The sequence below is a fragment of the Tenebrio molitor genome, chromosome 5, assembly GCF_963966145.1.
Source record: "Tenebrio molitor chromosome 5, icTenMoli1.1, whole genome shotgun sequence".
NCBI classification, from domain to species: Eukaryota; Metazoa; Arthropoda; class Insecta; order Coleoptera; family Tenebrionidae; genus Tenebrio; species Tenebrio molitor.
The window spans coordinates 2,213,938-2,229,048 of NC_091050.1; the positions used below are offsets into that span (position 1 = coordinate 2,213,938).

At 41.7% G+C, this 15,111-nt stretch overlaps 6 protein-coding genes across 11 annotated transcripts in view; 2 read left to right on the forward strand and 4 right to left on the reverse strand.

The window, feature by feature from the left end:
• Positions 1-40: 40 nt before the first annotated feature.
• LOC138131816 (protein lifeguard 3-like) lies at positions 41-1,537 on the reverse strand. Of its 3 annotated transcripts, none has more exons than XM_069049034.1 (7): positions 1,235-1,537; positions 940-1,163; positions 836-892; positions 698-788; positions 522-647; positions 290-442; positions 41-236 (listed from the first exon to the last, which is right to left on the reverse strand). In XM_069049034.1, the coding sequence occupies exons 1-7, from the start codon at positions 1,466-1,468 to the stop codon at positions 81-83; spliced, it is 1,041 nt and encodes a 346-aa protein (XP_068905135.1). In that variant the 5' UTR covers positions 1,469-1,537; the 3' UTR covers positions 41-80. The 3 variants fall into 3 exon arrangements, with proteins under 3 accessions (XP_068905135.1, XP_068905134.1, XP_068905136.1); XM_069049033.1 differs by having other exon boundaries at positions 1,208-1,537; XM_069049035.1 differs by having other exon boundaries at positions 290-455; positions 1,208-1,537.
• Positions 1,538-1,606: 69 nt separating this feature from the next.
• On the reverse strand, positions 1,607-3,200 carry LOC138131819 (uncharacterized). Its single transcript, XM_069049048.1, has 7 exons — positions 2,860-3,200; positions 2,599-2,813; positions 2,489-2,545; positions 2,350-2,440; positions 2,137-2,265; positions 1,932-2,087; positions 1,607-1,882 (listed from the first exon to the last, which is right to left on the reverse strand). The coding sequence occupies exons 1-7, from the start codon at positions 3,073-3,075 to the stop codon at positions 1,712-1,714; spliced, it is 1,035 nt and encodes a 344-aa protein (XP_068905149.1). The 5' UTR covers positions 3,076-3,200; the 3' UTR covers positions 1,607-1,711.
• Positions 3,201-3,265: 65 nt separating this feature from the next.
• LOC138130250 (uncharacterized) lies at positions 3,266-5,198 on the reverse strand. Its single transcript, XM_069046679.1, has 5 exons — positions 4,440-5,198; positions 4,181-4,392; positions 3,987-4,139; positions 3,674-3,938; positions 3,266-3,625 (listed from the first exon to the last, which is right to left on the reverse strand). Exons 1-5 carry the CDS (start codon positions 5,196-5,198, stop codon positions 3,266-3,268), a joined length of 1,749 nt encoding a protein of 582 aa, XP_068902780.1.
• Positions 5,199-5,254: 56 nt separating this feature from the next.
• On the forward strand, positions 5,255-6,457 carry LOC138131821 (mannose-P-dolichol utilization defect 1 protein homolog). Its single transcript, XM_069049050.1, has 2 exons — positions 5,255-5,442; positions 5,496-6,457. Exons 1-2 carry the CDS (start codon positions 5,343-5,345, stop codon positions 6,128-6,130), a joined length of 735 nt encoding a protein of 244 aa, XP_068905151.1. The 5' UTR covers positions 5,255-5,342; the 3' UTR covers positions 6,131-6,457.
• A 721-nt stretch (positions 6,458-7,178) lies between these two features.
• Positions 7,179-9,703, forward strand: Phb1 (prohibitin l(2)37Cc). Its single transcript, XM_069049049.1, has 3 exons — positions 7,179-7,312; positions 7,472-7,572; positions 8,759-9,703. Exons 2-3 carry the CDS (start codon positions 7,482-7,484, stop codon positions 9,499-9,501), a joined length of 834 nt encoding a protein of 277 aa, XP_068905150.1. The 5' UTR covers positions 7,179-7,312; positions 7,472-7,481; the 3' UTR covers positions 9,502-9,703.
• Positions 9,704-11,867: 2,164 nt separating this feature from the next.
• The window catches only part of SoxN (SoxNeuro), a 212,283-nt gene continuing 209,039 nt past the window's right edge, over positions 11,868-15,111 (reverse strand). For all 4 annotated transcript variants that reach the window (XR_011159914.1, XR_011159913.1, XR_011159908.1 and 1 more), the window contains one exon: positions 11,868-11,988. The gene's annotated coding sequence lies outside the window, so the exon portion shown is untranslated. The remainder of the gene's footprint in view (positions 11,989-15,111) is intronic.

Consider the following 15,111-nt stretch of genomic DNA (forward strand, 5'->3'; position numbering starts at 1 on the left):
CCTGAAAGTTTCATATGTATCGAATAAAAAAAAAAATCAGAAATATTTAGTCTTTTATTTCCAAGTGTGTTCAATTGACTTTAATTTTCTCCCAAACAATACTGGTACAACACCAGAATGTGCATAAATATGTACATTATGTCGACATAGAGACATAAAGCGCCGAAGATGTACTCTTCTGGTGACATCTCTATCCTGCGACCTCCGACGATCTGTTGGGTGTCATACATCAGCCACTGTAAGTTCGACTTGAGCGTTGGTGGGTATTAAAAGATAAGGAATATGTTACAAAGCAGAATAATAACGTTGACAAAGCCGAATATATAACATGCATGATGGGTAAGTGGATGCCGGCCAGAGACAAGATCATCGTGATCAGTCCGAAGATCATCATTACGATCATCGCTATGCAGAGGCACATGCCGCATCCTGTTACGTCCCACTAGAATAACAAACTACGAAATTAAGTTTTGATCTTGAAGATTTCTTGGACGAACGTTCGTATTTTTTGCCGGACTGACCTTGGTTTGACAAGCAAAAATAGAAACTAGAGTACAGACGATTGCGGTAGTACCTATGGCCGCCAAAACAACAACTGGGGATGAAAAGGCAGTCAAAGTCGTCATCAGCAGCGTCAAAGCCACCGTCTGGAAAAAATTATCTAGGTGAAAAGAACAATGTAAATTTGGCAACCCACCAAAAGTCCCAACATGATAAAATTCACGGGAAAATTACGCCGCAAGTCTACGCAACAAGCCAATGCAAGGTAAAGTATTAAATACATGACCCTGCAACACAACAGCTAAAAACCTGAAAGCGTGCTACTCACCCTAACATTGATACTATAGAAATGACGAGTTTGTTCTCCGCGAAGAAGAGTTTCGTGTCGATACTGCAAAACAACTCTTAAATACGGTCCACACCGCTCGTTTCACTCACTGGAAGGTGGCAAAAATAATAAATCCGAACGTGATGAACAACTGGAGAGCTAAAATAATGTACACTCTCTGCACAAATCTGTTCCGAATTGCTGTGGTGTTGAAGGCGTCGGTGAAGATCTCGCTGTTTCTCCAAAACTGACTCTGCTGGGCCTCTTGAGGGTCGTTGGCTCTGTACGCGGGCTGTCCTCTGCTTACGTTAGGGGGTTCATATCCGGGGCCACCCTAGAAAAGGCTAAAATCTGTCCAAAACACCGATTCCAACTCACAGTGGTGTACACATTTTGTCCCCCTACCCTCTGCTGGTACGCGGGAGTCCCACGCTGGTTGTAACTCGGGTCGTTGTAATAATAATTCTGCTGGAGAGGGGGATAGTTGGGATTGTACGGAGGCGGCTGTTGGGGCTGGTTTTGCCAAAACGGCATAACCACAGGAGAGGGATCATTTATTTCGATTTTCGTCTCAACCGGTTCGAGTTGTATTACTGTGGGGGTCGTCTTGTCAGCGCCGTCGTTCTTAATGTCCTCCATATTATTGTCTGGGTCATCTCGACAGTTTAAACTACTAAAATGACATTTGCTTGTCAATACTGTCAAAAATAGCTTGACAAGTGCTCGATGCAAATGTCATCGTACATACTGAGTGACAGTTGTAGGCGAAAATAAGAGTTTGGGCAACTTAATAAACACTTTATTCCGCTGCAAGAAATTTCTTAGCTAAATCGGGAATCGATCGACGTGAAAAATACACATTTGATCCTTACAGTTTAAGGATTATCTTGCAGTCATTTGTTCGTCCTGGGTCCGGGTAAAACAGAGTGTATAAAGCGTCTTGAAAATGTAAATTGTCGTTATGCTCGCGTACATTATAAGAGTACCATAAATATAATCTTTAGCGTTTAGAAACTTATCTCGGACAAATTGTCTTGCACAACATAATAGCAACTAAAAGAGAAGGTATAATGAGCAAATAGAAAAGGTTTAAATGTTGTACTATGGTGGTAAGGAGCGACAAGACCAAAGTCACACCCACAAATGTCCATTTTATGCCGATTCCCACCATTAAATGCAGCAGCAACACGACAACTACGCACAATATTGTTGAACCCAGTATCAGAAAAATTAACACGATGCCTCCCACGACTTCAAACTGGAAAAAAGCTTTGTAAATAGATTTTAACAGTTTGTCAACATTGAACCTTCTCCTGATAGGCAAGTCCCCCAATGATAAAAAATGTTACCATCAACGAACCGGTCCAAAACATCATAACTTCGCAAAATTCAAAATAAGCCGACAAGGCTGCGAACTGTAGAGTCCAGGAGAATGTCTGCAACAATCGTGAAGATTTACAGGAGCTCGGGCCAAAGTGCAATTTCAAACGGGCCTTGTTTCATCCTTTCGCGACACTCACCATAAGTATCAACGCTATCAAATGGTTGGGCGCTTGGCGCACCCAGCTCAAGCAGACGAACATGAAGATGACGATGAGCGTGGACAAACATCTGGAAATGGAAGAATGAAGAGGAGAAGAGAAAGGATGTGGCTCGTACGTGAAAACGATGACGAGCACCATCACGTTGTTGGAGAATTGTTGGGCGATTCGCCTCCTGAAAACAGAGATGATGGGTTAGGGGAAGTTCGCTGGAAAAGATTCATGTACTCATAGACGAGAAGAAAATAAACTATGAACGAGAAGCACATCTGCCCTCCCAACAGAAGGAACACGTGTCGCACGAATCTGTTCCGGTTCCTCAAGCCCCTGAAGGACGTGCTGAACATCTCGTACATTTCTTCGTAGTCGGTGTCGTCCGTCATTATGGTGGGGCGACTGCTGGTGCTCCTGCTGTCACCCATGTACCTCCCGGGAGGATCTGACTAAAGACTGGTGAGTGTTGGACGCGACAGTTACGTCGTTCGTTACTATGTTGGACGACTTCACCTCCATCAGCTGCGTCGTGCTCATCACCGCGGGCTGGTTCAGATTCATGAAGCGCGGGAGAGACTGGATCTTGTCGTGGGGGGACACCACCGGTGGCGGGGCAGGTTCGCCGATAAAGATTTTTGTGGTTTCGTCGTCGACTTTACCATGGTTGCTCTCCGAGGAGCTCAACTCCTCGCCACTCGCCGGATTTTCCATTTCCGAGGCGCACTCTTTCCGAAAGCGTCAACTGTCACTCAACTGTTGACTCTCGTTGACATTTATTCTCGAGAGAAAATGACAACGGTCGAGAAAGTGACAATGGTGGAAATGACTGCCGCTTGGTTACTTAACTACTTACTACTTACTGATCATCGGAAATCAAACACGAATAACACCCCAAAGCTTATCATAATTTTCTACAATAGTTGATGATTTCTAGTAAAAACAAAAGGAATAGCAATAAATCTACGTATAAGGTTAGGGCTCCGAAGATGTACTCGTCGGGCGAGATGTCACCGTAGCCGCCCGTGATCCGTCGCGTGATGTGGATCATCCACTGGAAACGAAAACCCAACAACATTACTTTGAAAATTTCCCACAGAGGGATTTTTACTAAAGCAAACAACAAAATCTCGACTCCTGCTATTCCGACCTTCAAGACCGCACTCTGGTGTCCTTTTGCGTACAACACCCCAATCACTAGACCTGTCACCGCCGCAATATACACCGTGGCGCAGAAACACGCACGTTGCGACGTCAGGTCCCACTGCAAAAGAGCGAATCAGGAGAGTTCGAGTCGAGCGTGTAGACGTACTCTCGTCTGGTAGCCCAGAAACGACATCGTCAGCACCACTATCAAGGTGAGGACGCTTCCGTAGACCGTGGGCACCACGACGCCGTAGCCTATGCTGAGAGCCGTTGTGGATAACGTGAAAGACAACGTCTGGAAAGGAGTTAAGTCGTGGGGGTTGGTATTTGTCGAACTTACTATCGAAGCCATCAGGATCAAGTTGATGGGGAAGTGGCGTCGCAGGTCCGAACAGACGATCAGAATCATCGCGAGGAAGACGTAGTTGAATCTGAAACAGTCGTGTCGTTGGTTGGAACTCAATTTTGAGGAGGCTCACAAGAACGTCACGATTATGACAAATCCGTAGATCGTGAAGAAGAGTCTGACGCTCTCCCTGAATTTGACAGCGTTGGATGAAAGCTTCTGGATCTGCGTTAACCCGAGTTGTGACGCCACAAAGTTAACTGATATTGCATTTTTTGACTCGAACCTTGTGACCTCACAACTTAACCGGACCCACCTATAACTTACCACAAGTTCGCAACGAGAATAAAAACAATCGAAAACAACAGCTGAAGACTCAAAATCCCGTAAACCTTCATCATGAACCTGTTCCGAATCTTCGTAAACATGAAAATTTCCGAGTTTATACTTCTTATGTTAATGATGCGACGATCCGGCAGTATGCTCCTCATGGAGTCCGAAGCTGCCGGAGTGAACGACGACAAGGGGGTTTGGGCACCCTTGAAAATCGCATTTCTTATGGGTATTAAAATAGGGTTAGTTTTACCGAAAACGACGGTAGAGACATGCCGGACGGAAAGAAAATCCTGTTAGCTCTGGGACTAACGTAGGGAAGATTGCTCGGCCTTCTTCTGTGGTCGTCCCTGTAAGAAAAACTGTGGAAAGATCTTTTCTGCGGCGGCGCGAACAATTCCTGGACTGGAAGGTCCCTCGAGATGTGGTGGTAGGGACCGTGCTCGTGAAGAAACGGAGGTCGGGGTGGGTGCTTGTGCAGGAACGTTGCCGATACAGATCTGCAAAGCTGAGGAAGGTCGCGAACTGGTTCGTTTGCCGGTTCTTCTTGTGCAGACATGGCGACAGATCCGATCTCATCCCCCTCGTCAGAGATTTGCGGCGTTTCGGCAAAAGCGATCGTGGAAACGCGCGCGGTTATTCCACTACTCTCTGTTTCGTCCTTTCCTCTTTGCGAAGTGTCGGAGATGGTCTCCACGTTGGGCGCAAACCCGTCGTGGGATGTGCCAGGTTCTTGATCGAACCCCCATGATACTGATGCAGGCTCGGACTGATTAGATTCGACGATCGTTGTGGTCTCATTGAAAGCGTTCTCTGGTTCTTGACCGGATTGACCATTTGTCAAAGGTTTGTCGACGTCTTCGACGTTTGGCGTCGACGCGAACCCGTGGTCAACTTCCTTTGGTTGTTGATTGCTACCGTCCACGTCAAACCACCCTTCGGGGTCTTTCTCCGGGAGAGGCTCGGCATCGTTGCGTTGCTCTTGATGACTGTTGTCAACCACATCGCTCATTCTTGTGACAACGTGTCAAAATTCCCGCCAGTGTTTTATGGATTTTGTCGGTTATGGCTGGTGCCCCACGCATGATGCCATTTATTGACGTGTCAATTCAAATCTGGTTAGTCAATTAAATCAAATGAAGCAGTTCTTGTAGAGATGGGTTCGACGGCACTCGACTTCTTGCGCCGAACGGTGTTATTAGTGGTTACTCCGCACTGTTACGACAACTATTTCGTCGAATTCAACTTTTTTGATGGTGGGTACAAAAGTGAGGTTAGAATGTAGATTAATGGATTAAAACACTTCCAGGACCTTGTTTCTCGTCAACTTTGAGCAAAGGTCTAGGTTTGGGCATAATCTTGGGCTCACTTTTAGTCAAGCTTCCCCAAATCCTCAAAATTTACAAGAATAAAAGTGGTGAGGGGATCAGCTTGCTCAGTGTCAGTTTAGACCTCACAGCTATCTCGATCTATGGATCTTACAGTTTCTTGAAACAGTTCCCATTCAGTGCGTGGGGTGACGCCACATTCCTTGCTGTGCAGACTGTTCTGGTGGCAGTTTTAGTTCTACACTATGGGGGGTCAACTATAAATGCTATTGTGTATCTAGTCACTTATTTGTTCATCACTTTTGTTTTGATAAGTGGGTTGACGCCCATTGATGTTCTATGGTCACTGCAGGGTTTCAATATTTTCATTGTGGTTAGTGGTAAATTGACCCAAGCCTATGGTAATTTCAGAAATGGACACACAGGTCAATTATCAGCTGTTACTTTGGTCATGTTGTTCCTAGGCTCATTAGCTAGAATTTTCACTTCCATACAAGAAACTGGGGACAGGATGGTGATTTTGACATATATAGTCAGTAGTTTGGCAAATGGGGTGCTTGTAGCACAGTTGATGTATTATTGGAATGTTACACCACAAAAAGAAAAAGTGCAGTGAGGGTTTTTAATGTCAATATAGTTGTAATCAAAATGGGAATAGGATAATTATGTAAGTTTCAGATTTAAATCTCAAGTGTAGGTTGGGAGAAAAAATGTGTCTAAAATTAGACATTAATTGTAATGTACAGTTTGAACTGACTTGTTAGTGATTTGTAAGACTGTGTTCAATTCATTATTTTAATGTAAAAAAAATCTGCCCGAATTACATTATGTGGCACTTTAGTAATCAAGTGGAATAAACATGTTTTCTTTAGGTGTTATGCATTTAGGTTCTGTGTCTGTTTTTACAAACCACAGTATTTGAATAAATATATTTGTTACCTAACTTTGTTGTCTTGGTTTGGGTGTGAGATTAAAATTTACGTGTTTGGTCGGTATTTGCATTCAGCAAAAAAAAAGGCATTTGTGAGACCTGAAACGCAGAAATGATCTTTAAATGACTTGCTTTAGTGACATTGAAATTGAAAAAAACTGTTGTCGGCGTCTATAATTACGCGAATGTTAAGTGCCGTGCTTCAAAGTTCACAATTATTTCGCTGATTAAAATTAATTCCGAAGACTTTTTTTGTACATATTTCATTGACTATGGCCCGGTTGCATAAAGCTTAGTTAACATCGTGTCAGCTAACAACGCGTCAAGTCGGAAATCCGCCCGTTTGATTGGCTGATTCAAATTCAATGTTAAATATCCCCCAATCAGATCGCTTGACAATATGTTAACTTTAACAATGAATTACGGTTGGTGCTCCGTATAAAAAAACATCAAAATGATGTGACTAAGTGAGTACCTACACACCGTTCACACCATCGAACCCTGTACAACCGGGCCATTGAGTTTAATTGATTAATTAATAATTTGACTCTCGTAAATGTTACAAACATATTTAGTTGATAGGTGTTAGGCAACCCATTATACATCCTCATCCTTATGACGCATCAAATTTGGCCTGGAATGAATTTTTTGCATAAAATAAAAAAATCGTTCTTGATTTGTCCATAAATTTATTAATAAATTTCAACAAATTGCTTGGGCTTTGGGTTATTTCCCGTTTCAATGTTGGTGCGGAAATAACTAAATCTGTCACTTGTCAAACGTCAATGTCAAATCTCGCTTCCATTTTGTTACGTAGTAGACTCACTAAATTACCGGTTTATTTTTTGTGTTTACCGTAAATTAAAGGTACGTATTCGTACAGATCTAATCATTTTAACGTAAAATTATTTATTCAAGACATTTCCGTGCGAAGAGTACTATGCGGTATGATTTGAGCGAACTTTGATTGTCCTAACCTCAAACCAGTCGAATCACGCTTTTAACACTTTCTGTTGCACTTTTTAGATAAACAACAATGTCTGCGGCTCATGTGTTCAGCAGGATCGGCCAGTTTGGTCTTGGAATCGCCCTGGTAGGCGGCGTAGTCAACTCGGCCTTATATAATGGTAAGACTGTGTTTTGCTTCTGTAAATCATGGCATGGAAGGGTGTACACAATGCTGACATTGATTGAAATTTTCCATGATTTGCAGGGACGTCTGGTGCTGAATAGCTTCACTAAATTAATACACATTAGGTGTCACAACAGAAGGTGTTACTACCTTACTAAAACTACTGACAAATTATTTATTATATTTAGGTGATAACTGGTTTAAATATTGTTTTAGATTGAGGCGTTAATTGGGGTGAAGATGTTTATGTGTGTATTTCTCAAAGATTCAAGATTGCAAATTTGAAAATATTCCCTTTTGTTGCTAGATTAACATAAATCTGCAAAGCTCTGTTAAAAACTTTCAATGCAGAATTTTATTTATATCAGATTTATTGATGCTTCTCTTAATTTAATTTTCATTGTTATTACAGGCTTAGGTAACTATCTTTAATTAAAAATTCAAGTTTAGAGAGAGAAAAAAATTACAGAATTTTATTTAGGTTTTGTAACTCTTAATGAAAGGAAAAACATTATAGGATAAATATGGACAGAAAACTGTCATTTCTTTATTAAATGCCACAAAAAGTGACTAAGGATAAAAATTCAGTTGTAAACTAAAACAAGGTCTTACTCCAACAATACCCCAAACCATTTATTGCTCTGTTATCTTGTTGTGATTACATTTTGTGGTTGTTCACAAATGAGATTTCTTTTTGCCAGGGTTTGAAAGAGAAAAAAAAAGATTTACAATTATGAGGACCACATTGGCGTTACATGTTACATCGTCGGTAAAAAGAAAAAAAAAACTTGGAAGATACTAATTGAGGTTTTTGTTTGGGTTCAAAAACCAGTTGCTCTTAGTCTTTATGATCTCCACTAAAACATAGGAGTATTTCTGAAGGTGCTTTCCAGTAAGAAAATACTATAGGAGTTAAATATTCAAAAGTGTCTCAGAAAGGTCTTTTTGAAAGAAGCCTCGTTCAGCGTTATGCTGTGGTCTTCTAGATCTAGATGATGGGCTCAAAAACAAGCCCCAATAATTAGGTTTTTTTTTTCTAATTTCTTTATTAAATGCTTAACATGTCCGGGAATGGATTCTAGGTCGTTGGTGGTGCAAAGAAAGAGTCAGTTGTTATTCTAGAAGTGTACATTTTTTCACAGCTCTCGAACCACTCCTCGTACTGACTGTTAAATTTGCAGTGGACGGCGGCCACAGAGCCGTAATCTTCGACCGGTTCACCGGCATCAAGAAGCAAGTCATCGGCGAAGGCACCCACTTCTTCATCCCTTGGGTCCAGCGACCCATCATCTTCGACGTCCGATCCCGCCCCAGAAACGTCCCCGTCATAACCGGCAGCAAAGACTTGCAGAACGTCAACATCACCCTCCGCATCTTGTTCAGACCGATTCCCGACCAACTACCTCGCATCTACACAGTCTTGGGCCAGGACTATGAAGAGAGAGTCCTTCCGTCGATCACCACCGAAGTGCTGAAGGCCGTCGTGGCCCAGTTCGACGCCGGAGAGTTGATCACCCAGAGAGATCTGGTCTCGCAGAAGGTCAACGACGACTTGACCGAGAGGGCTTCGCAGTTCGGAGTCATCCTGGATGACATTTCCATCACGCATCTCACTTTCGGTCGGGAGTTCACTCTGGCCGTGGAGTTGAAGCAGGTGGCGCAGCAGGACGCCGAGAAGGCGAGATTTCTAGTAGAGAAGGCTGAACAAAGCAAGAAAGCTGCGGTGATTACGGCAGAAGGCGACGCCCAAGCTGCGATTCTGCTGGCGAAGGCGTTCGGGGATGCAGGAGAGGGGTTGGTCGAGTTGAGAAGAATCGAAGCCGCGGAAGACATAGCCTATCAGTTGTCCAGGTCGAGGCAAGTGTCGTATCTGCCTGGAGGACAAAATCTACTCCTCAATGTATCCACTCCTGGGAATAATTAAGGAGTGCAAGGTCTGAGTGCTGTGCTTGGGGTATGAGTCGATTGTTTTACATGACTCGGACACTGCTACTAACTACTCCAAGTTTCGAGCAGAACAGGAACTTTTAGGTTTTATGTACTAAGGTTTTGTCTCCAATTATATTTTTCTTTACGACTGTAAGGCCATTCAAGTACTGTTATTGTTAATAAATTTTATAAGCCAACCAGTTTTTGAAGATTTGTCAAAAAATCGTGACAGCTGTCAGTTCTGACGTTTGTGGGGCGAGTCAAGTTGCGACACGATTTGGTTTCTGATGGGATGACGCTCCCGGTTGAGCGAATGTAGCCGAGATGGTAGTAATGGTATTTGAAACGAGCAGTTGTAAGTAACAACAGCGTAATGGTGAGGCGGCCTTCGATTTGTTCCACATAATTTTAATTAAAAACACGAGTTGTTTATGTCTGGAGAAGCTGATTAAAAAACATGCAATATAGGAAATAATCAGTTTATATGAAAATGAAAGTGCTAGGTGTTACGATTATGTAAAACGCGTGTTGTGGTTTATTCGTACATAATTTGGTCGAGAAAAAATAATGGTGTAAGAATTTGCGTCGAGTTGAGCAATCGGAACAAATCATGTTTGGCTCCAAATTTGTTTAATAATAATTTGTCGTTCAGCAATGACTTTTTCAGTTTTTTTTTTTTTTTGTAAAATGTAGCAATATTTTTAATTAGAGACGGTAATCTAGAATATTTGTAAATAAAAACGTAACGAGGAAATCTTAAGTGAGTTAATTTTTAAAAATACCTGAACGTACAGTTTCAATGATCTAAAAATAAAGCTTTTGCATCACCAGAAGTTATAAGAAGATTAGGGTTTTTATTTTACGGTTGGCAATAGAATTATAAAAGTAATATTTTGGCGTGATTATGGCCACCTCACAAAATTTTGTTTGAAATGTATTAAAAGTGTAAATTTTATGTTTTCTCTCCGTCAGTCTGTATGTAGAGAATTTCCATTAGTTTTTCGTGAAAAGAACATTTGAAACGTACGTATTTATTGCGAGACGATCGCATATTGAGATATGTATTTTGGAATTTTTGAGGTTGGGTTTAAATTCCACATTTGATTTAGTTTCTACGATAGAATAGATTCAGCGTCGGTTTTCTGTTACCAATAATTATTATTGATCACCGCAACAAATCTTTTGACAAATTTTCCTGAAAATCGGGCTTCGGAAAATAAATTTGTTTTCTGAATTTAAAATAAATTAATTTCCCGTTTAAAATCCAAGAAATTTCAAAAATTGAAATACATTGGCTTGTCATGTTGGAGGAACAAAGCAAAAATTACTCCCGGATGAAAAATTTGAGTACAATTGAAACGTTGACAAAGTCTGAATAATAGGTACTTTTTAGTGTTCACAATAATGGGTAATGTTATCATATTAGGTATACAGGATGATCAACAATAATGGGTAATGTTATCATATTAGGTATACAGGGTGATCAACAATGACTGAGTGTTGGCAATGAAACAATTGAAAAATATGGGTGTTTTTTATCTCGTAACTATATAGCACTGACAACATTAAAAAAAAACTTAGGTGGTGATGTCGGTAGAGTTGAAGACCCGCCGAAGGGAGCTTCTCATGAACCATTTATCGAATACCTATTCCATGAATTTTCTGTACGATTCAGCTCTGGGCATATGGTCATCAGTTGTTTATAACTGGTCAGTCCAGCCAACTCAGTTAATATATTAGAGCAACGTGTAAGTGTGAAGCATTACACACTGCAGTGTGCAGTACCTAAAGTAGGAAATAATTGAATGTCTCGTATGATGAATATTCTGAAAAATTTCCTCCTTGACAGTTAATTTTCTGCCAGTTGTCCATGTCTTAAAAAAACAGAAATCACAAATGGAACCCTTCGCAGCACCATCACCCACCTGTCCCCTCGACCACTTCTTTCCAATAATAATATTAATGACGTACGCAATTTGGGAAATAGGCAACGTATAAATCATTCCTGATTAATTGACGCGTTTGACTTTAGTTTTAACGCATGCATGCCAGCGTGTAATAAATAACGTTAGAAGGAAGGTGTCGATGGACTTGACTTTGATGAAGGCGGCTGCTTTACCGCCGCGCGGCGGGACGTCGGCGTCCCGCCGGTGTTGTAATTAAAAATAGTGTCGCATCACCGCGATACCCATCAACAAAACCACTTTTGTCTTAAATTCTCATTAAAAATCCGAAGAGTTATGTAAGGTGGGAAAAAACGATCATTTGTTATCAATGCGATTTGCCTAATGTCTTTTTCGCCCAGGTGAAGAATCCGCAGCGCCGGAACGGCCACCAGAGAAACTAAAACGAGTGTTTTGCCAAAATCTTTATTGAGACTCTTCTAGTCGATACAAATTTCGTGCGTCTAATTATTTTGATTTTCTTCCTGGGCCGATGGACCTTCGGGCGGACCTTGCGCCTGACGGACTTGACATTGAATCTGCAAAAAAGACCAAAGGAATGTTAACAAACAGAAGTTACATAACTCGACAATTAATCACAGAAATAATGTTAATTAAGTCATAAAATGGTCGGCGAAGTGGCAGCGCATAACGGTTCGCCATTTGTCGACGGTTAATGCGGTGTGTTTTGGTGTTATTGGATTTGAACTCTGCCGGTCGAGTGGTAATTAGAATTTGTTGTTTTTGTCAGTTCCCACAGCATTCGTTAATGAGGCTGGTTGTGGCGCACATGTCTTCGGTACTGGTGGACGCAAACCGGATCAAAATCGAGACCTTGGTCTTTTTTGGGCGGCGAAAAAATGGGAAAGATTGATAGGTCACAGCGATTGTTGGCTGCGATTCGGATCGAAAAAAACGTCGGTTTTAAATTTTGGCGAATGCATCTTCGTATCGGTACCGCAGCAATTGCAGTTGGGCCACAATTAAGCAATCGGCTGCTAATTTAATTAAGAAGAACATCAGCGAGTTAATTAGCGATTAATCAATCTGGATTTTGAGCAGTTGGTCTCGGTCTGCGGACACGAACGTGTGTTCAGCACCTGGCTTGCTGTGTCGTCATTCTACACAAAAAAAATTAAGACAAATTAATTGTGCTAATTAAATTGGAAGATCTGGACATCATCGACTGCTTTCTCTTGGTTTTGTTTTACAAAGTGGAAAAGGTATTAGGATATAAAGAGGTTCTGGCTGAGAAAGCGGTGCGAAGAAACGTTTGACGAAGTGTCGAGTTAATAGAAAGAAGACTGGAATTGAATAAAACTATCGTGAGAAATCCTGAACTAGAATTGGTACAATTTTTAGAAAACTTGTAAGTAGTTTAGAAGAGTTGGTTACAGTAAGAGTGAGGAAGGCAAAGCTTTCGTTCACGCGAATTGCAATTTACTCTCGAGTGCGGTATTTGGTTTTGTTCCATACCTCCTTAGAAAGTGAGTCTGTAACAAAATTTTAAATAAAAATAAATCAAATTGTTGGACGGATCTGTTGCTATGGAAAAAATAAAATACAAAATAAACAAACTTCAGGATGATGTCCTGGAAGAGACAAGTGTCGCGAGGTACCAAATGTTGCCTAGAAAATCAAAATTACTTTATCAGAAAGAATTGGGAAAATTTACGGATGAATGAAAAACAGTGAGCGAAAAACAATAAGCGAAAGTGAAGTGAACGAAAGTTATCTTGCTTATTTTCCACCATTTGGATACATCCGCTGTAGATGCTTTCTTCATCTTGTCTACGAATTTTTTACAAGTTCTCAGAAGAAGCATTTCTTTCAATCATTTAGCAGCGTCAAAATCCGCCAAAAAATGAACAAGTCGCCTAACACTTTCGTCCATTTTTCATCTGGACGAACCCGATACCCCTATTAGCATAATAAACAGATGGGCCCGTTGGGGCCCCAACGTCTCGCGATTTGTCAGCGTGTCCCATCGGTTATTAAAATTAATAATCGCGAAAATATCAAACCGACGAAATTAATTTATACGGAATTCGAGTAATTTAAATGCTGCGACTTATATAAAACGTGCAATTAAATGAAAAAATGCGACCCGTTCGAAAAATGACCATTAAAACACTCCTCTTTAACGTATGACATACGAGCGTCCCAACGAAATATTACACGCTAAATCATTTCGCTAATGTCGGAATGGGACGACGGTCGTTGGGCTAAGTGGTCGGCATGGGCGTACGGCGACGAAAGCTGACCCATACCGGAACCCGCAGTCCCAAACCACGACCAAATTCCAAAAAGGACAAATTAAAAGTGGAGGGACAAAGAGAAAAATGGGAGTGAAGAATTTTGGAGGAAATTTCGGAAATGTGGAAAGCTTGAAGGTAGAGCTTTCGTAAGAAGATACAACGAATTGGGAAACAGTTGAGATGATTGTAGAACCAAGAAGAAGAGAAAGTTGGAATGGGAAGACGGGATCCTTCGCCCCCGCCCTTGTGTCCGTCCATGTCCCGATTTTTGCCTAATGCACTTTGTTCGGTCGTAAATCGAGTCCTAATTTAATGGACACGTCATCGACGGTTATTTACGAGTGTTTCGCACCGGCTGTAAAACATAAGTAGCCATTACCGGCGAGCCATCCCGTAATATACGACGCTGCTCACTCTTCAAATTTAACACCGCGTCATGTCAGAGGTTACCGCCAACTCGATTAGCCCCCGATGGAAAAAATGCGCCCCCCAGGGAGACGCGCCGCCATCTGTCAACGGCAGCCCAAAGGGTTGCTGAATAACCGCCCCGCCGCCTGACATTAAAACAAAACCGAGCCAAGATGGATTCCGCAATTCTAAAATGCAAATGAGCTGTAAAAGATCGGCCGACTTAGAAGAACAGCCGACCAGGCGAACACTGGATTTGCCGGGATTGGGGGCGGCGGACCCGACGGCTGAGCGACTGGCGCCCAGCGGTGGAACGGATAATTATGAGGGGGTCGCTAATAGCTAATGTAATTAGTGGCAGGCTTTATTAATTGATGAAAAATTCTCCAGGTGGCTTCTCGCTCGCGAGATGTACTGCGTCGCGACGCTTGCGGTTCTTTGTCTGGGGGACGCGTAATCCGCCCCCGGATGCCTCGACGGGGTGGTTCAAACAAAAATGAACAATTTACGCCACTACTGTACTGATACCTACAATAAGGAACCACCACAACTAATTTTTCAACAATAATGATTGTTGCATTTTTGTTACGTCCAACTGCACGTGTGAATTTCGTAGAAGTAGGAGTACATATAAGATGTAAAATTTGTAACTAGAACTAGAGACGAATAAAGACGCTCAGCACAAGTGACGGTTATTTTTCTTTCGCTACAAAAGGAAGTTAAGACATCCAGCACAAAACGTTTAATTCTATCATCAACCCAGCAAAAGCACAACAAGGGGTTACAGTCCTAACATTTTTGGTCCTTCGAGCCGGATTCCAGCGACAGTGCATTAATAGCTGTAACAAAACAAAACATTGGATTCAAATCAATCCAAGTCACTACAGTGAACAAGCACACCATGTGGTACCAGCAAAGAAGTCGAATACACGAAACACAACAAGGGGTTACATTTCTAACAATAATAATAATGACAACGATACTAAAGGTATAAAC